Source organism: Argentina anserina, chromosome 6 (assembly GCF_933775445.1).
Source record: "Argentina anserina chromosome 6, drPotAnse1.1, whole genome shotgun sequence".
Classification (NCBI taxonomy): Eukaryota; Viridiplantae; Streptophyta; class Magnoliopsida; order Rosales; family Rosaceae; genus Argentina; species Argentina anserina.
Window position 1 is genome coordinate 16,054,684 of NC_065877.1, and position 27,059 is coordinate 16,081,742.

The 27,059-nt window shown below is 37.3% G+C and overlaps 2 protein-coding genes across 2 annotated transcripts; both read right to left on the reverse strand.

Annotated features, from left to right (window-relative positions):
* Positions 1-660: 660 nt before the first annotated feature.
* On the reverse strand, positions 661-3,022 carry LOC126796646 (heat stress transcription factor B-3). Its single transcript, XM_050523373.1, has 2 exons — positions 2,499-3,022; positions 661-1,362 (listed from the first exon to the last, which is right to left on the reverse strand). The coding sequence occupies exons 1-2, from the start codon at positions 2,736-2,738 to the stop codon at positions 883-885; spliced, it is 720 nt and encodes a 239-aa protein (XP_050379330.1). The 5' UTR covers positions 2,739-3,022; the 3' UTR covers positions 661-882.
* A 2,590-nt stretch (positions 3,023-5,612) lies between these two features.
* Positions 5,613-17,493, reverse strand: LOC126796645 (regulator of nonsense transcripts UPF2). The gene is made up of 18 exons (XM_050523372.1): positions 17,399-17,493; positions 17,014-17,114; positions 16,816-16,903; positions 16,445-16,647; positions 14,890-15,234; positions 14,497-14,601; positions 14,239-14,366; positions 13,092-13,268; positions 12,842-12,923; positions 11,957-12,229; positions 11,600-11,797; positions 11,392-11,493; positions 10,995-11,246; positions 10,684-10,902; positions 9,931-10,101; positions 7,724-7,909; positions 6,977-7,444; positions 5,613-6,722 (listed from the first exon to the last, which is right to left on the reverse strand). The coding sequence occupies exons 2-18, from the start codon at positions 17,104-17,106 to the stop codon at positions 6,222-6,224; spliced, it is 3,591 nt and encodes a 1,196-aa protein (XP_050379329.1). The 5' UTR covers positions 17,107-17,114; positions 17,399-17,493; the 3' UTR covers positions 5,613-6,221.
* Between the last annotated feature and the right edge of the window lie 9,566 nt (positions 17,494-27,059).

Below are 27,059 nucleotides of genomic sequence, written 5' to 3' on the forward strand. Positions count from 1 at the left end.
GCGGAACCACAGCTTGACTCACCCGGTCGTTGCAACATTTCATCTGTTAAAATTTTGCAATATTGAATAGGACTTTCTAAGAACAAATACTTTAACGTGGCTGTATCGATGGACGCTAGATAAGAGACCCCAAACCCAAGCAAGGGCGGAGTCAACCATGCATACATATATAGCTTGATTAGCTCCCTTAGACGTAAAAGTCATTGATGAAAAAGAGTGACCAAAAAACTTGGTCAGCCAAAGGCTTTAGATGCAAAGTTATAGAGGAAAGAACAGCAGCCACCTCAGGGAAAACCTCAACAATTAAACCCCCACATTCTTTTGGCATTCAAGCAGAAGTTATCCCAAGAGATTAAAGCTGCGCCTCCGACCTCTTTAACGGGTCCCCATTCCAGAGAAAGTTTTCTACTTGTACTTGCTTGAGGCGGAAGGAAGGCCAAGAGTAGACTTGAAAGCTATGAATCACTGAATCAATAAGTTGCAACCTTGCAGCTTGAGAAGTAGCTGAAAAAGTTCATATTTGCTTAATTAATGAAAGATGGTTTCAAAATCGTTTGGAGAAGGCCAAGGATTTGGATCATATTTCCTTCATGTCGCTTGAGCATTATTTGTTACTTAGACCATAAGAAAAGTATTATTACTTTCCAAGATAGTTACATAGGTAAATGGAAAAGCCCCAGCTGACAAGAATATCCAAGACGTCATCGCCAGTCTTGACGGCATATATGAACATTTACATTTATTAATTTGCTAGTCAGATGATAACATCCATACGTAGATTCTGCCATTCTGGTATTCTATAATTTACGTGCTTCGACAATAAGCCGCTAAATATTGAGTAGAGATCATATATGCAGTCTTGCTTTGATTATATGCAACGTTTTATTTGCATGCTTGAGATAGTAAAATGCTTGCGCTTTCACTAATTAACTCTCTCTTTCTCTTCCTTTCTCTCTCTCCCTCAACCTCCAATCTTACCCCAAACAGCTTTGGCCTTTGGTCTTCTTCCTCTTGACCTCTCTCTGAATCCCGGCCATACTTTGCCACCAAATCGAGAAGCTCCTTGCACTTGTTTTTCATGCTCGTGAGCTCGCAGCTCAGGACCCCATTTTCCATCTTCAGCCGTTTGTTTTCATCAATAAGAGAGCTGTACTCAGATGAAGAAGTTGAGGAAGACCTTTCCTGGTCTTCATCAGAGTGATCATAATCTGGTGCTTCTTGGCCTTGAGCTAAACTCGTGGTGGGCTGTTGCTTGTTCGCCCATGCTTTTCTACGACGGATTTCACACAAATGATCCTTTTCACCCTTTCGGAACTTTTCATTGCAAAACTCCCACCGGCTTGTTGCAACTTTGCGAAATCCCTGTTAATATATACATATATATATATATAGCTATTGCGTTAACAGAATATTCCGAACTAGAATGTTTGAGCTTGTAAATCAATAAACAAAAGAGGAACCAATAGATAAATAGTGCAGGTGATTTTCTTTTCATTGATCTCATGTTCAATTGTACGCTGCAATCTTCCTAACTTCAAAAGGAAACATGGATGATAATTATTACAATTTTCTTTTGGTGTGTATGGATGAAGGAAAACATGAGGGAATTTAATTAAAAGTGAGGATTTTATATTTTTTTTAGAGTCATATCTCTCATTTGGCATTATTAAATAGGGAATCCAAAATTTCTATGGAAAAGAAAACGAAGGAATTCGATGTTTAAATTCATCGCTTGAAATCCTCACAAAATAAGTGTCATTTACAAATTCTTTTACATGGTTTCAATTATCTTTCCAAAATAAAGTTTTTCATAATTTTCATTTTTTTAATGTCTTAAATTTTCTTAATTTATCACACAATTCAAATTCCATATAAATATAACCAAACGATTTCAAATTAATGAAATTTAAAATGCTATAATTTATAAAGTCCTACATATTTCACAATTTTCTCATCCAAACACAGTGTTGTCTAAGTATTTGCAGATAAGAAGAGAAATTGCCGAGGGCTTAATCAAGGGTCCGCGTTAAATATTTATACTAACATTTAATGGTTGATCGAATTGACTCCGATTAAAAGGGCTTAGTCAATTTTGGAACACTTGAACAGTTGAACCATGACGCGCATCCTAGTTCACACCTAACAAACAAATCTATTAATTTGTTAATCAAAATGAACATGACATTGATTGGGTCACTTCATCAAAGAACTCTATATCATTGTTAGGTCAGACAGGACCAGTGGACCTTTCGATATGATTACCCAAATTTTTTTACTTTAACACATATCTTTGAATCTAGCATAGCTCAACGTACTTTGGCAAATTGAATACTATTAATTAGGTCACCATATATGGGTCATATCTGTTGTTTCTATTATCGTTTGGAATGTTGGACAAGAAGAAATAACAATGGTAATCGATTAAGGTGTAAACATTCAATGCTTAATTAGAGAAATCAGCATGCATAACAGTAAATAATGAATGAGTTTTTACGTACGTAAGTGTTAAGCTGCCTGACAAAGCTAGAGAAGTTACTGTGCTTGAAGAGAGTTGGGAGGAGGTCACGGGAAAACTCGGCCGGCTGCCACACCACGAAGGCCGACCCATCCTCGTTCCACGATATCACGGGGTCAGTTGCCGGATCCTCCACCAGCATGTACGTCTTCAACAAGAAAGGAGGCGGGCTCGACTTCCTCAAGGATTCCAACAGACCCTTTTGATCACACACACCCTCCATATATTGATGGTATATATATATATGAGAGCTAGGGATTGAGCTAGATCAGAACAAGAAGATGAAGCTTGCTAGAAACAAGGATAGAGGAGACTAAGAATTAAGAAGATTGAGGAGGATAGTAAGGGGATGAGGAGAAGAGAAGAAGGGCCGTTAAGAACTCCCAACCCCAACAATAGAAACCCAGCACGACTCCACAGTTCATGAGAAATGCAAGGGGACTTTGTTTCCCTCTTCTCTCTCCCTCTTTCTCTCGCTCTCTACAGGAAGTTAAGCTCCCACGAAATTGTTAAAACGTATCAACCAAGCCGACCTCCCTTAACTTCATATATACTTCTGTTCAAAATTCGATCATGACATGCACGTCACACTTTTAATATACACACTCACGCGCCCCACTAGCTAGTAGTATTTTCACTATTTTGACCATTAATTGGTTTGACGTAGTATGTACTATGTACAGTAAACATGCACGTACTTGACCTGCAGTATACTGTATATTGGATTTGTTGTGAATTAGAATATTTTTAACCTTCATCGATCGCCATTATTTTGATGGCTATGGTTAATGGGTTATGTCATACACATTGTAAAGCATCATCGACGTAGAGGACGTAGTGACGTACCAGCTAGCCAATTACAAGTAATTTCATATGGCATTGCCGCATTGGTGGGTGATAGACCCCCTTCATGGGCTTCCTGTTATTGTCTATAAATGAGTAATATTAACCCATAGTTAATCTCAAGATTGACTAATTGTAATAGCGTGTGAAAATAACCTACATCTTGAAATTCATGGGATCATAGTGTTTTTCTGCATATACGATATCGATCATCTTGAATGAGCTGAGCAACATGTTCTATCTTACAAAAATTAAGATAACAAAACACCTGAATATGTTAATTAGTGATTCCAGGATTTGATTACTGCTTAAAGTAACGTACGGTCAGCTGGATGTGAGTGCACGGGCAGCACAGGAGTGCGATCGTATTCCTTATCTCATTACAAAACTACTTGATCGAGTAGTACTCCATGTATGTACGTATATGTCTACATATATTTAAAGGGTATTTTTCAATCTCATATATATTAAAGGTAGAATCAGTTGGAATTCCATTACAGGTGGCCGGGCTGCTACTTGTTTCTTGTTAATTTTCTACTTATCGTTTAACTGGGGGGTGGATCCATCTGTCTGCATGACTACTATCTAACGTGCAAATTCTTCTATCCAAATTTTCCATGTCCCCGTCGTTGATTTTGCGATTTCTTCCGCACTCCTCTAATTTTGCTGTGCAGGTCACTTTTTTGACTTTGTGCTTATCCATGTCTCATTTCCTTTGAGAAGTATACATGCAAATGCAAGCTAGCCACTAATAAAGCTCGTTTACGACACGCCTAATCAAATATTAACTTATATAACAACTGCTGCAAATGCAATTGTACATACAGCCCGATCTGGTTTACTTGCTGTCCTTGATCTCAGTTCTCACCGATGAAAATATGACGCAATAGAAAACTCTAGCTATCCACACACAAGTACAAAGGAAATTTGATCCCAAATGGTAGTTTACAGTATGCAGGAGCCATTCAAAGTATGTATATATCGTATTTAGAATAAGATTAAGGGTACTAACACAAGTGCATGACATATATGTATACTCGTTCGTATACGTATGGTCTGTAGGGAAATTATTACCATTACAATTATGTGATAAAGGTTGATGTAAAATGAATCTTAAACCATGCATTAAGTATGACGTCAAATCATTCAGAAACATGAACGCGTAGTATATGAGTAGGGTGTGATTTGCACTTTTGCAGTAGAAGAAGAAGCTGAAATTCAAGGGATTTGGACATTTGGGAAGTTTCTCTGATCATTGTTGGGCGCTGGGCTTTCTTGACTTGACCTTGATTAAATCAAATCAAATCAAATTTTACTTTTTATCTTTTCAAATTGTAGGCGAGTTTTGTCCTCAGTCACCAACCACAGGTTTGTTTTTCCTTCTCCATTTGGAAAAGTCTGAAAGCTAGCTCGTTCATTTCTTCTAACCTTGGAAATCCATGTGCTATAAATAACAGGATAACTAACCCTAGCTACTCTCAGTTGCTTGACCTAATGGGAAAAATTGGAGCCGTGTTAGCTTTGCTTTGACATTATAACTAGTTTATGCCATCCACGACTATCTTCCAAACTGTTCGGTGGTGATCGTTCGATCATGAGTCAAACATGTACAGCTCACTTTATATATGATGTGAACGATGAGATTTAATTTTAACAACATTATATTACTTTTGTGCTATGGATCTGGTATATATAGAACCGTATTACCCTCTTGCCTTTTCACTTGGGAAATTTTCCGATCAAGTTTTAATCGAATTATCATTCATTGAAGCTTGGATGATCAACTTGCAAGTAAATGGATATCCCTCCTAGTACTATTGCTCACCCAACTATTGAAGCCTGCGGGTGTTTCGTATAATGTGGTCAGTGGCTGAGTATTGGCTCCTAAAATGGTAGTAGTTTACTTCATGGATATGCCTGTAACGAGAACTATCGACCAATTGTCTTTTTAGGGTTTAGGAGCATGACATGGGATGGAAATCTAAACAAACATTGCCTGTATATCCAATTCGTAAAATGCAGAGAAGAACAACAAACTACTTATTCAAATAAACAGACCTACAGACATTACGTACTCAACAGGGACATTTACAATGGGTACAAGTAATTCACCTGGAAAGCAATTCGTTCGTTGAAATCTCTTTGTGAGAGTACTAAGCTAAGATATGGATACATTAAGCATATGCGAGACTAGGGTAAGACGGAAACTTGGTAAGTTCAATTAGTTAAAAACCAAATCACCAGGGACCATTGCTGCCAATTGATCCTGCTTTTAAATTTCCACAATCAAAAGCTATGTCGTTTGTGGTTAGCATGCCAAAGTTCACCATGACATTGTAGAGCAGTAGCAGCAGCCAGTTAAACAGCAGCTCAAGAAATAAAGCCCTATGACTATCGAAAGCACTGATCCGGCATTCCAGTGCACAAGACTGGAAACAAATGATCATATATTACGTAAAACCCAAGCAGAGTTTACATCGCATTTTTACTTCACATTGACGAATATACATGCCAGTAGGACTCATTCATCAGATCCTAAACTAATGTAAATAGCGCAATGGAATACTTGCATATCAGAATCTCACCATCAGGAAACCACCTTTCTTGCGTATCCATCTCTTGATTCCTAGTCCCCTTTCCCCGTATATGTCAGAAAATGACAGCCTTACAAGATGGAGATGAGGCTACTTGAACGTCCCCTGAAAATCCATGGCTGATGCCTTCCGCTTTGGACAGGAGCGTTGTCTTCCAATTATTTCAACTCGTAAGTTGAGCACAAATTTGAAATGAATCCCCTCTGCAAAACAAGGGAAACCTATGGCTGTAGTGTTTCGCCTTTACTACGTCTCCAAAACCATACTGTTCACTTTCTCCTGCTGTTGTAATAAATTCCGGCACCGGAATAACTACTATGATATCGACGTGGTCCACCGCCTCTGCCACTAGTTCCTTCCCAAGTGCTGCCACGACCGGAAAATCTAGTGCCCCCACTCTGTGCATAGTTCAAAGTCTGGGAACCTAATCCATTGAGTTCCTCCTCTTCTCTATCATTATATTCCAACACCAGCCTCTTGATGTCTTGTTTCTCTTCAAGCTCTGCTGCTTCTTTCTGTTTCGTGCTCTGAATAAGGGAGCAGTCCCGAGGGATGGACATCTGCTTTGTCTGTTGCTTGTTACCACGCTTCACAAGAACTTTGACTTGGACCTCCTTGCTTCCTCCAGACTTTTCATCTCCCTCATCACCACTGTCCCCTCCGATGCGTCCATGATGATCCCTGGTGGACCCCTCAAACAAATTCATTGGTATCATCATATTCAACGTAGGCCGACCTCGCAGCTCTTGTCTTCGTTGCTCCATGCTTTCCTGCATTCAAAAAGTTATAGGATGGGTTATGAAAGAAAAGTTAGAAATAAAAAAACAGGCAGAAACATGTGCTCAAATCAGTCAAATGTAACCCTTCAGCAACAGAAAATATGATAAACATTAATGGCATACCAACCATGGCTGGTATGAATGCAAGAGTCAGAGACCATAATTCCTTTCATTCAGAATCCAGATAAGCATCACATGATAAACGAGATGAGGAAGCAGCACAATTATAAACAACTAAATCTTACCTGCATAACAGCCTTGAGATCCAGCTCAAAATCTGCTTCTACCTGAGGATCAACCTCTGCAACCTTCTGTCTGACATGGACTTCATCCTCCTCATCCGAAGCAGGTCCACCCCCATCATCATCATCATCCTCGTCACTCTCTGATCCATCATCATGATTCTCTTCATCCAATTCTTCTTCATGTCTGTCAGGATCAACAGTGCCACTTCCCGAATCACTGTCGCTATCTCTATGGTCTTCATGCACCCCATCATTTTCATCCATACCATTGACAGCACTCTGTCCATTCACTGTTGTTTTACTGGAGGTATTCCTCCTAGCAGACTTTTCAGTGTCTGAGTGCTTCTCATTATTGGCCTTGTCGGTGGAGACAGTACGCTCATGCTCCTCAAGTTCTACCAGAGCTGCATTAACTTCTTCAAGGGATGAGTATCGAGTCATGTTGGGTCGCAATTCTGCAAATAAGTCCTGCAAGTGCACAACTAACTGAGCTTTTCTCCAATAAATAGGACAGTAACATGCATAAATGAAGTAATATGCTCAAATCACATTATCTCAGATTATTTCAAATCCAAAAGGGGGGGGGGTGTATTTGGCATGGTTGTCATAGAACTTCCAGTCAAGCAAGCAGCGTTTAGACTTTGAACTCCTATTCTAAAACTAGTGCCAAATATGATATGCTTGCATGCGTCAAGTGGTAAAGGGGAAGAGTGGTGAGGTTTGAAGAATTCAAGCAGCATGACTGACCTGTAGATCAAACTCAACATCTAGTGGTAGTAGACCTTTGCTTAGTATATATCTCTGAAAGTGCATCAAGAACCGATCAAGTTTCCTCTTCGAAGAGCCTCGGTCAAAGTAATGTCCACAAGTTTCAAGAAGCGTAATAACCATCCTCATGCGAAAACAATCTTCTGGTGGATCCAGTACATCTTGCTGATACAAAGAAGAGAATGCAAAACCATGTAAAAGACTCATATATCTAAATGATGCAATAATATACCACCAAACACAACCAAATATAAAACCATCTGTATCTACGAATTTCAAATTTAATGGATTACATTGATGAAGTATGCACACTTTCCAGAGCCTGGTTCAAGATTTAACAAATCAATAAAAAAACTAAAAAAGATTTTTAAAAATAGTGCAATAAGTCATGGCTTTTCCCCTTGCCAGCATTATTGCACCTAAATACCAACTGCATTTTAAAGTTCCCCTTCATCATAAGCTTACAATAATAGGCTTGCAAATTGATCGTAAGAAAGTGAATACTTTCAGTTCTTCCTATGTTTGTAGTTTGTACCATTACAAAAAGATGTGTGGAAAAAAAAAATGAATATGAAACCCAAAACGCTACATACATCAGAATACTTGAGTAACAAAAGCTACGTAGGGCCCTTCTCGGAGATTCACTTTCAGTGCCCACCATTTCTAATCCTTCTCTCACTCTCCATCAATAAAACACCAAACCCAATGATGGGGACATCACAGCCAAACCTTTTAAGGTTGTTGAGCAAAGGAGATAGCACCTAATCATTCCCTCTCGAAAGGGCTTGGTTAATTTCATTGGTGGGAAAGCAGAGCCTGATTCTAGAAGTCTCTAACCTTTGTGTCCTGTCAAGTTTCTGCGTTGTTTCAGTTTAGGAGTTTAACTTTACCTTTAGTAGGTCTTTCATGTTTCAGTTTCAGAATTTTAAGTCCTAAAGAGTCTTTAGTGCTAGTTAATGTCGGTTATAAACTCTAGCGTGTGTGTATATACAGGCGTTCTTGGTTACGTATGTCCAGACCGTCCAGATTCGGCGACCGGCGACACGCAATGAAGGCGCCGACCAGCACAGCCGCACTCCCCTCCTCCCAGCGCTCCTCCCTGTGCCAGCTGGAGCTCTAGCGCTGGCCTATCCTCCCGGAATCTGCAGATTTCTGGAAATTTCCCAGAAAACTTGATTTTTCCAGAAATCTGCAGATTTCGGGAGGAGTAGGCCGGCGCTGGAGCTCCAGCCAGTACAGGGAGGAGGGGAGTGCGGCTGTTCTGGTCGGCACCGTCATTGCACGTCGCCGGTGGCCGGAATGGCCGAATCCGGACCTCCAGAGCTGAGAAAATCTGTATATATATATATATATATATATATATATATAGTGTGTGTGTGTGTGTGTGTTGGATGGCTGAGGTATGTTATGTTGGATAAGAATATCGGAGTATTTTCTAAATTTTTCTGTGATAGGATTAAGGTGAGAAACCTGGGAGAGATTCCTAAATTATAGTGTTTTGCGTGTGAAGCCTAGACTAGGATGTGAAGCCTGGGAGTGAATCCTAAAATCAGTGCGTATTCATCCTATAATTCTGAGAGTTTTGATCCTGGTTCCCTAGCAGCTACTGTGTTGCATCACCAAATATATAAATCAATTCAAAAACCCTATAATGACCAACAACGATACAAGAAAACACAAGAATCTCAATTCCAAACCCTCCAATCAACAAAAAACTCAGACGGAGTCAAACATGGACTTGGCCTCTCGAGTGGGTAGAGTAGATTTTACGGAAGGGTTCGATAAGAGAGCAGAGGGGCTGGCTTCATAAACTAGGGTTGCAAATTCAAAGTTGATATTCCAATAATTGGAGGGGGTCATTACACATTCATGACTTGGAGCATCATTTTCTCTAGATAGTTTTTAAGTACTTACCCCATTGACAAACAGATAAGTTTTGTCCATTCAGATAGCACTAATTAATTCTAAATAAGCATTGCACCATACAGATCCACTCTTAGTTAGTTATCAAAAGAAGACCACCCAGTGTTGGCGTGATAACTTCTTCAAGAACAAACAAAAAAAGTTAACATAAACAAACCCCAGGTCGTTCATGCCTACAACAGCCCTATTCATTGTTTTTCCAGCAGAGCTTAGGCAAAAATTCACAAGTGCTATTCAAAGATATTAAAATGGACGAAGTTTACCTCTGTTGTGCCATGGCCAAAGATGAGAATCAAGTATAGAGTCTCAAATATAACAGAAGAATCGACATGTTCATAGTTGTATAGTTCTCCTAGGAATCGCATATGGGCAATTCGTCTTTGCTGCATTCCGTACTCATTTACTTCTAGGCCAAGCCTGATCTCCTCTAAAACCTGAAAGTAAAGATATAACTGTGAAAATCACATTCAAACCAGGTTTTTAACCTGCCAAAAGTGCACACCTAGAGAGGATAATTCTTGTCAACTTCTATTGTCTTGGTCTCAGGAGAGGGTTTGCTATGAACTTCCTAGTTTTATCTTTAAATAACCTTGCCCAAAATTCCACAAATACACACTCAACCTTATCCTAGGACCACAAATAAAGCAGTATATATTAATAACTGAACGTATGTGGAACACAAATCGCAAGAGTTGCCACTTCAAATTTTCGGCATATAACTTGCTGCTAGATTGAATTTACTCCGGCCAGATCACCACACTCCACAATTACTAATAATATAAAAAAATGGTACAGCAGAGATCAAAGGACAAATCATTGAAGACCAAATCATTTTAACTGAACCCAATGGTAAGTGTAGAAGAACAAAGGGTAAGCCAACTCCGTAAACCTCCTCCCCTAACTTTGGATCTCTAGCTTAAGTAAAATCTAAGTGAACTCTATAATTATTTAAAGTAGACAACAAATATGCAAAATGAAATAAAAATACAAATAAATTATATGGAAGAAGAAATGACCTCATCAACAACAGAGACAGCAAATTCATCATGATACCGACTCAGGCCAGCAGTGAGAGATGCAATCAAATGGATCTGACCATACTTCCCTTTGTGAACCTTCATAAAACATTTCAGAAGATATGGCTCACATTCACCCCACGGTAGTTTGCGCAGTTGCCTCAGCACATGCTCAAGGGTAGATTTATCAAGATCTGAGAATAGCAGCTTTCTTATATACTGAAAATTTATAATAAACAAAACAGTTAGTTATAAAAATGAGTACTATCAAACAAAATTCAGAGAGAATTGACCCTACAAAAGATTTATACCTGATGCAATGGAGGACGGACTTTAGCGACTCGTGCGGACCTCTCAGGTGGTTTGCACAGGTAGTAAGCATTTTCAACAAGGGTGCTGTGCCGAGGATCCAAATTTTTCACATTCTTTAAGCGCATTAATATTTCCAACATGTTAGCCATCCGCACAGTAGTTTCAGGAGACCGATACAGGAAACGCCCACAGGTCTCAAGAAGATTGCAAGCAACATCAATATTATGATGAGAGAAATCATCTAGACAAGCCTGGCAAGAAGACGAGATCAATTTATCCAAACATCTCACAAGCTAAATGCCTCATGGGAGTGAAAAATATGATCTTAACTATCGTAAAAGCATTGACAATGAGGCGAAGAGCACAAATTTTCTGGAGTTCTGTTCTTTGCATTACCTTTAAACAACTAAACACAAGACCAGCTGGTACAATTCTGAACTTACAGAGTTCCCCGATAAATCTAATATTCCTAATCTTCGTTTCAATATTCATTTGATCCTGCACAGAATCACAATTCAATATTAGGAGAATGAATATGTCAAATATGATAACATTTTCCCACAAAATAAATAAAAAAGAAAAGAAGCTTGCATGACAAACTTACCTTTTTATTTATTAAGAAATTGAACTCCTCCTCCAACATAGCAAGAAGCATAGATGATACATCCTTCATACAAGTCGACAGAGTGGCAACCATGCGTGAGTAGTACGGCAGTAGCTCCAATGATGTCCTGGGGACATTAAACACTGCCCTCACAAGCTTTTTCCGATTTGCTTTAGAATTTAGATAACAAAACTCTACCTGAAGACATATTCAAAACTACACATCATTACGAATCATATAATACCATATGATGTGGATAGATAGATAGATAGATAGATAGATAGATAGAGAGAGAGAGAGAGAGAGAGAGAGAGAGAGAGGCAGAGAATAGTAAAGCTCGGACAGAATTATACTTACAGTCAATTGGTCAATGAGATCACGGCTCACACAACCAGGAAGCCTCTGCAGTAAAGCGTCCAAATTTGTTCCTTCAATACTTTTCAGTTTCTCCTTCTCATTTTCTCCCTTCCTGTCACCTTTTTCTTTCTCCGCCTCTTTGATCTTGTCTTTCTCTTCCTTCTCCTTTCCTTTCTCTCTGATTTTTCCTTCTTGTGAAGCACCAACTGCCAAAGAAGATTCTGCAGCTTCTTCTGTAGCCTGTTGACTCTGGTCTGATTCAGCCGCAGGTTCCTTAACAATGGATATATCGGCAAATATTCATCTGAGTGAGATTGGTACAAGCAAAAAACTACCAGACACACAAGAGTAACATGGCTCTTATTGTTGCAAAGGAAACACATATTACATCATCAAATTGGCATGTAGCCTTAAAAGTGGTAAAAAGATTATTCACAAACAAGGTCATTAAATCAGCAAAGTGACACTTTTTTGTTTTTTTGTTTCCAAGACAAAAGACATAATATTATGGAAAAAGACAGAAGATAAACGAGGAGAGAGATGACATCTCATTGTATGACCAATTCGGTGGCATGGGGAATCGGTGAACAGTGATAGTAGACTCACCACGAACAAGATCTCCATTTACACAAAGTATCATGTTGAGGGTTCTATGATACAAAGCTGGGCATTCAACCAAAGAGATACAAGTCGACAAAAAAATGTACTCATGAACACAGTTTTTGCCAGTATTTATGCATGCTAACAAACATCAATTGAAATTCTACAGTATAAGTGGAGTAAAAGAGAAAGTGGTGGGGGCACCCAGTATCTTTTCCAAAAATATATACATGTAATTTCCGGATATATGAATCTTGTACAGAAAATGCAAGATAAGTTCCTTACAGTTGGTTGCTCTTGGGTCTTTGCAGATTGCTCATTGACTTTTGACTCCGCTTCTCCAAGTAACACAGCTGGAACAAATGCCCTGAATAGAACATACGAACATCTTAGTATATGTCAAGTAAATCTCTGCAGTTTAAGGAACCACCATCCAACTCACTGATGAACTAAAAATTTTGATAATTGATAGCGATTTTTTTTTTTTTGCCTTCTTTGACAAACATAAGACAAATAACATCCGATTGAGACAGACCTAAGATCTGGCAAACATTCATAGAAAGCCCTAGTATCTTCATCGTCCCATATGGCTTCAAGTGTGGAAGAATCCTTTCCAACAGCTGGAGATGAAGCATCATCTCCGCTAGTAACCCTAGTTGTGTGACCATCCTCTGGCATTACTGGAGGTTGCATATCAAGTGCTTCTGCTAATCTGTGGGGCAACCAATTAAAATAAGTATTGTACCCTAAATATACCAAAGAAAGTGAAAGTAATCAGTGACATATTTTAACTGATGGAAGGCTTAGGAAATTTGATCAAAAGTACAGGCACAGTACCAAAGACGATGTTACTTCATATTATTTTGGGGTTACATTCAAATAAAGGAAATCATGTGTGGGAGATAAAACCCAGATCTAATTAGGTTTTTTTTTCTTTTCTTTTTTCAGCTGTGAGGTTTATTCTTTGTTGCGTAATTCTCCTAGACACTCTCTTTGGTCTCAGTTTGCTCCTATTATTTACATAGCATGAACAGTATATACTTTTCCGGATTTTGTTTTCCATAGCTATGCCTAGACGCTTTTTCCAGTGTTTTCATAATGTTAATATATGATCCAAAACATAAAAGGAGATACATCCCCTTTTGGGTTGTTTCTTGTGCATTACATGAAATCTAACTGTACAGTTATCAGGAAGGAGCGAAAAGAGAATAGCTTCCAATCTACAACTGATTCCTCAATCTGCCAATTCAAAAATTCAAAATTTATGCTCATCAGAATCACAATACTGCTATACTGAACTAGCCAGCAGAACATTTTTAAGGCAGTTTCTAGTACTTTAATCCTGGCTATTAATGTTAGACAGCTTTGCGGTCTTGGTTGATGCATCCCATAAAACAATGACTATAGGAGGTCAATAGAACAACTTGAACTCCTCCGAGGATTCATATTACTCATGACATAAGGTCAGCAGTAACAAACATTTGTAACTAGCGAAATTACAAGAAGGCACTAGATTAGAAGTATTCTAGATTATATGACTAAGATTTATACAGATTGAAGGTCTAGTGTAACATAAACAGCTTGAATGTAGAAAAAAACAAAATAATTATAAAATATCAATGACAAACCCAGTCACAGCAGAATAACTACATACAATGACATAATATTGAAAAACCACTTACGCTGTGACATTGCGGTACAAATGGTCATAAGATTTGCGCAGCTTTTCATATGAAGAGGCACTTTCATCACTGAGCTCTCCTTTTGCATTAAGGATTCTTGCATTCTCATGCTCCATTTGGCGAAGTGACTAACAATACAAAAGAAAATTCAATTAACTGCGAAAGCAATGCACTAACAAAATACTGAATATACAATTTTCAGATCCTAAAAGCACCAATAAATAAATCTATCATAAGAAAGAGAGTCGAAATTTTTACAGTATGCTCAGCCTGAAGCAGTTCTGCTGCAACTTCGTAATATGTTTGAAATGCCTTCTTAAAGAACTTCTTTTGATCAGGTGTGATATTAAGGCCCTTAAAAAACTGCAGCAAATTGTCAGAAGATGCATTGAGATAGAAAAACAGCAGTTAACATTGGTACAGATTATATATATGCACAAGCTTATCATCATAGATAAGACTTCAATCAACAGACACCGAATCAGAAGATACAAAATTATAAGTATAAAAGCAGAGAAATATGAATTGATCATCTTGTGGGGAATATGATTGTACGACACCATATTAACATTAACTGATAGTCAGAGCATAAAAACAATAATGAAATATGAGACATACTAAATAATGAAATACACCGGAGAAGAAAAATACCTCTGCATATATTTCTGGCCCAGAGAGTGGAAGACAAAGGAACATTCTTCCCTGCCGAGCAAAACTAGCAAGAAGAGTCAAATTTGTCTGAGTAGTTTCCCGGTCCTTTAAGTGTTCTCCACTGGTAAGATCTTTAATAATATTCACAAAAATAGCACCATCTTCTATAACTCCAACAAAGTAAAGTTCCAAAAGGAGTTTCAAAGTGCTACGCTTCTTCATGGCCCTCAGGTTCTTATCTGCATCCGGGTCATCCCCAGACTTTCCCGGAAAGAACACTTTCAAAAGACCTTGAACGAGGGTTGGGGAGAAGTCTTTGTATCTTTGATGAAGCAGAGAGCAGATCTGGATAACATATAATCGTTTTACAAAAGTGTAAACCAAAATCTATAGAAAATGATGATGCAGCAATTTCATCTTTGCCATACAAAATAGAAAGGTTTGTGTACCACTCCAACAAATAAAACTCATGTAACACAAAAGAACTATACAAAAAATTATATGGTAATGTAACACCCTAAGCATTTCACTTTTTTGCTATGTTAATAAAATTACAATTCTTTCTGATCGAGACCCTCAACCAGACATCCTACTGTATTATGTTCAGAACTTCATTTATGAAAATAAGGGTCTAACAACACAATAAGCAGGAATGATGGAAACCAAGACACTAACTGCGTCAAATGGTTTGCACTAGTGAGGCAATTTATCTTCAATTCGAACCCATTTACTGGACCGAACAAAGTGATGAAAAACATCCATAATCCATTTCAGCATCAAGCACCTAGCATTTAACTAATAAGTTAATTGTACACCACATCATTTCAGCAAGTTTGTGCTTACTCTTATCTAAGGCCCAAAACATACACAATTGTGTTGTTCATGTTCTACTTAAAGTCATCATATTGTTCTCAAGCAAATTCAAATCTGTAACATTATTAACCAACAGCTTTGAAATCATTTCATGAACAAAATCTACACTAATGTGTAACCAAGTATAAACACGAATAATTTCCGACACAGGATTTCTAATTAAGAGTAGAGAACAGGAAGCAAAACAGAAATAATAAATGCAATTGAAGATTGTTGTGTTTTTGGCTCGTTGATGCATGTTGGAGAGTTAGGATTCAGTAATCAAATCCAGGTTTAGAAAGGAAAGAAGTTAACACAGCTTTTCTATATGTTTTAGGAGAGTATATCTTCCAATATTCTATTAGGATTTGTGTTAGGTTTAGTAATCCTAGTCCATATTGTATCAGCATCCCCTATTGATATAAATAGGGCTGCAGGGGGGTTTTTAGACAGAGAGACATAAATCCTAAAGAGAGAGCTAAGGGTGATAGAGAGATAGGAGCTAGACAGGGAGGGGTTAAGGTCTGCAATAAGTACTTGTACCTAAATTCTTCAGTACTAGTAAATCTCTCAAGAGAGATCACAGTGGAGGTAGGCTTCGGCTGAACCACTATAACTTTGGTGTGTTTCTGTTTACTCTTCTTTGCTTATATCGCGAATAACTATTAAGATCTAAAGGCGCTTATAACAACAAAGATCACACCTGAACTGCTGCTTGTATGTCCGACGATCTAAGTTTGGCCTCACAAATAGCAGTAACAGCTTCACTAACAAATTTACTGAGGTTAACACTCCTCAAGTCATCCATCAGCCCTTCTCGCTGCTCCTCATTTATCTGCTTTAGTTTTTTAATAACCGCTGTGTTGCGTTTAATACTGGAATCCAGTGTCCTCAGAAATCCCGGGTCTGGAAGTCAGATGAAACAGTCTCAGTTTGCATAATCTCAATCAAACCAATTGCTCAATAGATTAAAAGATTATTCCAAGGAACACACACAGCCCTATAAAGTATTAATACTGTGCAGATTAAACGATACGCATCAAAAACAAGCTGCAATACGATTTCCTGACTCACCAGGCCTCTCAGGGTTCAAATTGCTCTGACGAAGAGCCATCTTCGACTCAATAGATTTCTTCATTTCCTCAAGCCGAGCAACAGCTTCCTGGAGAAAATAAAAACAACAACCGCCTCGATTACGAAAATCACTATCAAAATGACACAAGGTAAACCCTAAAAAGTGTGCCAGAGCCATATACTACTACAACAACATACCTCATCATCTTGCTTCCCATGAGGTTCAGCCCCGGCGCCACCGCCGGCTTCCTCCTCATTGTGATCCATCTCGCTACTTGTCTTCACCGACATACATACACCTTCATTCACAAACAAACAAACAACGCACTCTACTGTAACGTCACTCAATTCAAACCCAGTCCAATTCAATCCGCAAAACACCACAACCTGATGAAACTGTAGAAATTGAATTCGTATTTACACTAGAGGGAATCGCTTAGGTTTTCTCTAGTTCGGGGCGGTTAGGCGACCGAACGGGTCCGGGTTTGGGAGCCGTGCGGAAGCTAATAACCTAAAACGGCGGTGCTGGGAATTGAAATACGGTGTCGTATGGGAGAGAGAGAAAAGGAAGCGGGGAGATTACCTGGATCGTTCGGGCGGTTCCGGCAGCTCTGCGTTCAACTGAGAGACCTCTTTGTTTTTTTTATTATTCGGAGAATGAACTGAGAGGCCCTTTTGTTTCTTCAATTTACAGGGTAGTGCAAAACTTTGTACTTCCTTTCTTGCGACCTGGTATCAAGCCAACGTGTAAAAGTTTATCTTGATTGGGTAAAAGTTTATTTTGATCATATATTCAGAGTAATTTTCATCATTCAAACTTTAAACTCGTTAATTACACTATGCTTTAATTCTCTTTATATAATTATCTCGAGAGATAAAAAAATTGATATATCTATACCACTTAGTATCTATTTCGTATACTCAAAAATAAAAAAATTCTTAACATATTTATTGCATCCTAATTATTTTCTACAAAAGAAATAAATAATTTAAATTTAAATTTAATTATATTAGATTATTTTTAAATTTCTTATAACTAAATATTTGGTTGTGATAGTTATATTAAGGGCATCATTAGAGGAAATTTGAGATAATAGGGAAAAAATGAAATAAAGTGTGAATTAAGGAGTTTAGAGCTCAAATGATGAAAATAATCATGAATAATATGGTCAAAAATTATATAAGTACAAAATTAGCTTACAAATGAGAACTTCAAGTAATAAATACATCAACTATCAAATTATTTCAAGTAGTCATACATTAAATACCATAGGAGGAATATACACAATCTTCATTATCATCACTACTATAAAGTGAAGCGTGGGTTTAGTCTTTGGTGTCAAATGTAACCAAACAATAGACTGCCCATGCATGGTGCCCATTATAATATAGATTTTTACTATTATAAAGTCAGCAGCCCTATAAATACCACCAAAGTATAAACGGACAGATCTGTTCTTCTATAATCTTATCCATATAAATAGAAAAAGAGACAATTACGTAAATCTTCAAATATTTCACCATTGATCTTTTGTCTAAACTACCCTTCAATTCGTTATAAAACAGATTTACATAAAATGATTATCTTTTAAGAAAACACTTGCAGTAAAACAAAGTTGTGCAACAACAACCCCGTGAAATGAATAGCCCGTGTGTCACACTGGGGAGATGCTAATAATATTTAAGTAAGTTTGTGAAGTGGAATATCAAGGAGGATTAACAATGTAAATACCAAAAACAAATGAGAAAATACATGGCAGTTGAGTGAAATAGTAAAGACAAAAAAAAGGTAGTTAGCCAATTACCATCCAATGTTGAATGATACATGTCTTATCACTATTTGCATGTGTTCATGTAACCTATTTCAACAATGATGATCGACTTCCTTTTAGTGTGACACATTTGGAATTACCGTTGGTGGTTAACTACATTTTGTATTATTTTGTGGACTCAGTTGTTTATTTAGGATAAAAGTTATATGCATTAGGCGTTCTATAATCACAAATGTTGTTTGCTAACTAAAAGAACAAAGGGCAAGAACAAAAGTTCAATCATCAAGTGCACAAGAAACGGAAGAGAAAATTTCCACTACTATAACTAGAAGTCTTCCTTTAATGTCAATTACTTCACCAATAAATTGAACTCCCTATATTACCCATTATGCTTAGGTTGACACTTTGGTCATCGAACTTTTGAACACTTCATTTTGGTCTTCCAACTATACAACTTGTATGTCACATTGGTCATTCTGTATATCTTCTATGTTAATGGAACGTCAAATCCTAATATGTAGGGTTAAATTTGTCATTCTAGTTATAAAATAATTAAATTGTTGTGCTATGACGATGAGGTCATCTCTGCCGGAGAGCTCCACCCCGTCCTTAACCAACTTCAGATAATTTGCATCAAGAAGATGTTGTGCTATGGATTATAACCGCATGATCCAATATGATGACTCGGACAATGAAAAGAAGTTAAAGAATATGATTATGAGCAGTATGCTAAGGGTAGTAGCCAAATTTTATATGCATTTTAGATCTCAAAGTATCTTGAAATCTAAAGGTGAAAACTCAAGTTAACTTTCATAAAGCCTATGTCGCAGTGAGCCGGTAATATTGGATAGTCGACAACCTTTTTATAATAATATACGTTAGTTCCCTTAACAATGTCGTTTTTTACTTTCTTCGCTTAAATGTCCTGAATTCCTCATAAGTCCAAACCAACATTTTCGTTGATTTGCAAATTTATTTCAGTTCATCATATTTTTGGGCCAATTTACTATCCTCACACTACTACAAAAATGGCGATACACAACACAAATCACACAACCAAGTGAAGGTCACGACTTGTCTGATAAGTCCGACTCCTTCATACAACTAAGATTATGAAATTTTGTTGTGTTAATGGTGAAAAAATGAAAATAAGAATTCTTGGTTTTATCATACAACAAAGATTAAAAAAAATTCTTGTACGCATATCCTCCATCAGACACCTTCAAAATGCATAATTATACAGACAACAAAATTATCTAGCATTATTGTATAACTTTAACAAGACAATACACAGTATTATTTTTGTTGTGTGAGATAAGCTCATTTGGTTATCATACCCGTTATTTTGGCTGATCATGTTTCAACATGTGCGAGGATATGCCAAGTGCATTTGGTAGATGACTTATACAAAAAACCTAAAAAATAGTGTTGTTTGAACAAGATTTCAAAGTAATTCACATAACTGTTATTTGTTACTCTGTTGTGTGGGTATGTTTTCATATTTCTATCCATATTTCAACATGTGCTAAGAGATGCTAATTGTATTTGATAGATAACTTATATAACAAAACAAAAAGAGTGGTGTTATTTGAATAAGATCTCAAAATAATTCAAACAACTGTAACTTTTCTCTATGTTGTGTGAGTATGTTTCCATATTTCCTCCCATATCTACTAGGTACTTGTGTAATCATTTTTAGTGTTTAGTGTTTAATGTTTAGAGTTTAGGGTTTAGGATTTAGGGTTTGACATTTTAAAATAAAATCCTATTTTAATATTTTTTTTTTTTTGAAAATGAATTTTTGTATTATTTATATTATTAAAAATATATAAATGTTTGAAAAGTTAAATAAATGAAAGGCCAGGATTTAGCCACGTAGGTCATGTTTGACTTTTAATTATTTCTTAAATTACTGAAAATTTAAAAATATTTTCGTTAGCCAAAAAAATCTCTAAACATTTTTACAATCTCGCGCTAATACTGTATGCAACCATGTAAAATTTTCACATACTTATACACGTGTAACATGGGTGCCTTTGGAAGGGTATACGGATACATATGGTGAGTAGTTCATATTTAAAGATTGACTGCCTCGATCGTCATCCAATTGTGCTCGAAAATATGTAATTTGTGTACCTCAACTATATTTCACTATGACGATTACATCCTACGATCGATTTTTGAAAATGTAGTATACTCAATATAGTTGTTTAGAATGACTCACGTTGATATATAACGTAGTAAGAATGTTAAATCACATTAGTACATACGTCGTGTTTCAAATGATCAACAGTTACAAACCGATGAAATGAGATCAATCTTAAGATAGTAGTGTACGTCATCAACAAAACACTTGTATAGTACCAAATCAACATGTGTTCGGCAATATTTAGATCTCGATTCGCAAGTTTAACCCTAAACACGACCGATACGTACTTGTTACACCAAATTGTTTTTAACTACTCTCTCAAAACTTATTTCTTCAACGGCCACCGATCATCAAAGAAATTGGACTCTATGTAAGATGTGATCACTATAGTGAAATATATGTTTACGTATTATAAGATTCGCTCATTTATTTGCGACAAAATGTCCGATGCACCTTAAAACTATAGTGTAAGAAATAAAAATAATAATATTCACATAACAAAAAATACTTGTTTTGTTGTGTGATAGAAAGTTAGAATCACTTTTATTCAAACCTTATCTAGGCGGGAATATTGTCTCTTTCACTTTAACATTGCAATATTCATTTTGAAAATTTTCCTTCTAAACTTAAGACACATGGGTGAAAATTGAAACCTTTGTTGTGCAAAGACACTCAAGACCCATCCAAGATCTAGCTACCCAACACTTAGCACATTTACTCCTCTCTTTCTCAACTCTCACTCTCTCCGCATAGAAAAAAAAACTCTCAAAAACTCTCTTCTTCGATGAGCTCCCTTCCTCCTCTTCCTCTGACAGTGTCGGCAGAACCACATTCGGTCACCAATCGACCTCACCACCACTGCCAAATGGTGTCATAGTTCGATTATATAACCCACCGCACTCTTATGAACGTCGTCTTCGTCAACTAGTACTCTATCTCCGGCGGCCTCAATCTCTCACCCAGCCTCACCATCTTCTATTTCCCCACCTCATCCGTCTCCAACCCCCCCCCCTAAAAAAACCCAACAAATTCCTCGATACCCAGACCCCTTCTCCGACTCCTCTGATGAGTCCTATGGTGAAGTCGTCAACAGAGCCGTCGACGGTGGCACCAGAATGGAATACCTGATCTAGTGGAAAGACGAACATGACCCTTCCTCGGTCTCCTTAGGTAGACCGCCGCCAAAAACGCCGACGCCACTCTCCAAAGGATTGTCGCTCCGCTGTTCATGGCGGCTAGGGTTTCCAAAAACGACTCCAATAGGTAATTCTCGCTTCTTCACTCTTACTGGAGCTTATTGTCACATCCCGCCAACTTAAGCCAAATTTTGCCTTGAGCATTCTAGACGGATCCGGAACATTATGGAACACTTTGGAAGATCATAGAAGATCCTAGAAGATGGTGGAAGTCTTAAGAAGCCTTGAGACATTTCCGGATTTCTCTAGAACCTTGGAGAGTCTAGTGGAACTAGACCACTCTAGAGTTCTCTAGAACACTCAAGGATCATCTTAGACTTATGTAGAGTTAAGTAGAGTTCTCTAGAATTCTCTACAATGTACACAGTCCTAGAAATATCTAGAACTTGTAAAGTAGGATGAGGAGGCCTATAAATAGCAAGGCACCCCTCTCATTTCATCAATCAAGCAATCAAGCAAGAAGCAAGCTATCAAGCATACTTGTAAGTTCTCTCTTGTTCAATATAAGTTCTCTTTCGAGATATTCTTCTTTGCCTTTCAATTGTTCTAGCAGGGCGTTTGCGAGTTTAAGGCTGACTTAGCATAAGGGAGTTGCTAAGACCGCACGAGTTGCATAGTAAAAGAGTAAGCTCGTGGCATTATGCTTCGTATTACACTGAGTTTTAATGCACCATATTTGGGTATGACTCTGAAAGTACCCACCTACCATCTTGCTCACCAAGCTTTGAATTGGTATCTGGGGTGGATCATTTTGGCTGATTGTAGAGACTTGTTGGGTGGTTATGGGGTTGAGTTGAGTGATGATTCATTGGTGTATCTGGGTTCAAGGCCTAAGGAGGATGTGGTTTATTGGGTTATTGATGTGTATAAGGAGGATGGTGTGGTTCCTGAATTGGGTGAGAATCAATTGTGTTTTGTTGAGCTGAGAACACTTATGCTGGCTATTGATTGGGGTGATGAAAGGGCTATGGCAGATTTGGTTGTTGCTTGCCATGTAAGTAATTGAGATTAATGCTTTCAAATGTGATCATCGATGCAAATGTTGGTTTTGACAGTATACCATAGTAATTTTCAACTGTAGTTTGATCTTGGTTTGACTGCTTTCGCATAATGCATATAGATGTAATGTGTTGTATGGTTTTGGTGTGTGTGATCAGGCTAGGGTTTTGTTCAAATGGCACAGTACATCACTGTTTTATGGACATTGGGGAGAACAATAGTCCCCAAGGAAGCTGGGAGACGCAAGCAGTGTTCTAGTGAGCTTTGCAGAAAGTGAGTTTATCCTCGTGTTGATCCGGTGTGAATTGCTTTCATTAAATTGATTTTGCGTCGTTACTTCAATTCCTTCAATGCAACCACGCATGATAGGTAACAAAAATTTGGTGATTTCAGATATGCAAACGGCTTTCAATGTTCGTGTCTTGATAATATGTCTTCCCTTAGGGCATATTAGTGGTGTTTTTGATTTACTAGAAATTCCAACGGTCAAACGAGGTCCGAATTGGATGAAATTTTTAAAGGGTCATTAAATATATATACCGATCACATCGGCTAGTGTCGATTGATCCCGAGAAGTTTCTTTCATATAGTCGCTTCATAAGGCGATAGTTTTATTCAAAACTTAATATAAAGGTTATGATACATTAATGGACAGTTAGGCGATCAATAACTCCAGATCGAAATATGGTCGATCGACACCGGCAGATGTGATCGATATATATATATTTAGGGACCCCGTAAAAATTTTGTCCATTTTGGACATGGTTTGACCATTCGTACCTACGGTAAAAAAAAGCGTTTTGACATATTGAAACCCTATTGACCGGGACGTTTCCAAATTAGTTTCCTCAATGCGACCGCGCACGATGGGTAACAAAAATGAGGTGATTTCAGATATGCAAACGGCTTTTGGAATTCGCATCTTTATAATGGGTCTTCCATATGGGCATATTAGTGGTGTTTTCGGTTTACCGGAAATTCCGACGGTCAAACAAGGTCTGAATTGGATGAAATTTTTACATAGTCACTAAATATAAATACAGATCACATCGGCTGGTGTCGATTAATCCCAAGAAGTTTCATTCATATAGTCACTTCATAATGCGATAGTTTTATTTTAAACCTAGTATAAAGGTAGGTTATGTTATATTAGTGGACACTTCGGCGATTGACAACTTCGATTCTAAATATGGTCAATTGACACCAGCAGATGTGATCGGTATATTTAATTAGGGATCACGTTAAAGATTCGTCCATTTTAGACATAATTTGACTGTCCGTACTTATGGTCAACAAAAAAAGAGGCATTTTGACATATTAAAACCATATTGACCGGGGCTTTGCCAAATGAGTTTACTCAGTGCGATTGCGCAAGATCGGTGACCAAAATTAGGTGATTTCATATATGCAAACGGCTTTCGACGTTCGCACCCCGGTAATGGGTCATCTCTCAAGGCATATTAGTGGTGTTTTCGGTTTATCGGAAATACTGACGGTTAGACGATGTCCGAATTAGATGAAGTTTTAACAGGGTCCCTAAATATTAGTACCAATAACATCAGCTAGTGTCGATTAATACCGAGATGTTTATTTCATATACCTCATATATTTGCTTCATAATGCTACAATTTTATTTTAAATATAGTAAAAAATGATAATATAAAAAATATAAAATTTTAAATCTAGTATTATTAACATATATAATATTTTATGTATAATTATTACTAAAAAATATATAATTAATATATATATAATATATTATATGCATGTATTATATTTTATTTCTTAGTGGGCTTTTGGCGGGCCGTGCCCACGGACCGAATCGGGTTTCACACCTCTAAAATAAGCCCGGTCCTTTACCCATGGAAGCGGCTTTGGTGGACTTTCTTGTGGGCCGGGCCATGTAAAAGCTCATTGGGCTTGCGGGCTTCCGCAAGCTAAATGATGAGACCTAGATATAATATAGTCTATTTATATATGTATATTTAATGGTAATAATAATATGCATATATTGATATATACATTGTTATATTATTTTTTATATCCTTGTATGTGATTATTTATTAATGTGGAGGAAGAGATCGGAAAATAAGAAAATGTATTTTCTGGTAAATTGGTTTATTGATTGTGAATATTTGTTAATATGGGCGAAAGGGACAGGAAGGGAAGGGAAGAGAAGGGAAGAAAATATACATTTCGGTAAACTGGATTTTTGGTATGGCTTGTACATATTTTGTTGCTGTGAGAGTCACTTGGTTTTAAATACAATATTATCATGGTTATATTGATATGTTGTAAGTGTGGTTTTAACATTGAAGTCTTGTTAAAATGTTTTCTGGTCTTCGGACCTGGTGACAGTGGCAATTAAATCGGGAACTAATCATTTAGTTGGGTGTTTGATTATGATCAGTTAGAGCTCTAGTCTGTCTGTCGTTGCACGACATGAGGGGTAACCTAGTGGGGTTATCTGAGTCTCATGAGTGCATGTTTTTAAATATGAATTTAATTGTGATATGTTTTTGTTGATTGTTGAGTTGTTAAATTTCAAAAGTTATGATTTTGTTATGTATTTCCCTTTGAGAAATGGATATTGTGTTTTTAATGAAACCAATGTGTGAGTTGTTTCTTGGTTTCGTGATTTGGGTGGAGTTGTTGGTTTTTCTGTCCACTTCATTTTGTTATATATTTACGTGAGTTCCTGAACTATCATTTCCGCATGATTCACAATTTATATCATGCACTTGGTACAAGTGTGTTTATTGGTCTTTATATTTAGTTTACTTACAGAAGCTTTCAAAGATAACCGAGTTGTGATTTATAACACGGTGCATCAATCCATGGTGTAGGGCAATCCATGTGAACTATATATTTCACCGGTTTAAAATATGGTGTTGTTTTCATAAAGTTCGAATTGAACTAATGCCCGAAAGTTTATGGGGAGTTGCAAGCTATAACAGGGTTTGCGTTGCACGACCTTGCCATCGGTTGAGAAGTTCCATATGCGATCAATATACACCCATAAAGACGTTAAATGAAAATATTTTTTTAATCTCCGGAGCCCTGCTGCCCCATGCAGGTAGCCCTGCCACCGCCCCATGCAGCCCCCCCCCCCCCCCCCCCCCCCCGCACGGACCCCCGCAGCCCTGCACGGCACCCCTGCAGCCCCGTCACGGCCTTGCGATCCTATTTTATTGTCTTTTGCTGATCATAGTTTTTGAACAAATGACAATTTGTTCACTCTTTGGCACACACTCGAGATTTATATTGTGATGTTTATATGTCTTGGCCTAAGACTACTTGTCTCCTTATTCTTATTTATGAATATGTTGAAGAGACATTGAGTGCATAGCTAAAAGACAACTATTAATAGATTTAATATTTTAATCCATTGTGACTACGATGACTAGTTTATCACATAGAATCACGAGCGGTTTAAATGTTCAAATTTAAATGTCTTATGGTGTTATGATTCAAGTCACATGTTTATAAGCATCAAGAGAACAATTGAACCTAATAATTGGTTTGGCTATAGTAGTTGTCTACGTTGATGAATTAACAGCGGAAACTGATCGCGTTGATTACTCGATATCAATATTAATCCTGTAAGCATCGTTAGTAGTATAAAGTAAGAGGGTATAGATCACAATCCGGGGATCCGCAAAAGTAAAAAATCACAAATATTTAATAATGAGGATTAGATTGTATAAAAACAGAAAATAAAAACTTAAACTAATATATATAAGTGACCAATAAAACACACACACAAGCTATCACCAAAACAAGGTACACAAAGCCAACAAAAATCAAGTTTAATTCTCCCTAAGGTTCATGCCGAAACATCTCATAAGTAACTAAGGTTGGATCATTCAATTAGGGTCCTCAATGGTTATCCTAAACACATAGACACTAAACACATTCAACTATTGTTCAACGTCATTCATTGAACTCTAATAAATTAATCCTGACATGCATACTCAACACATCAAAGAAGAATCATTGAACTCAGTCAAAGATGGATGACGTGCATTGGCAAAATTCTGATTTTGATAAGGATTGAACATTAATTGCATATCTTCTTCCTCATTTAATGTTGATTTGTTTTGCATAAATTTCCTCCTTTGAATTAGG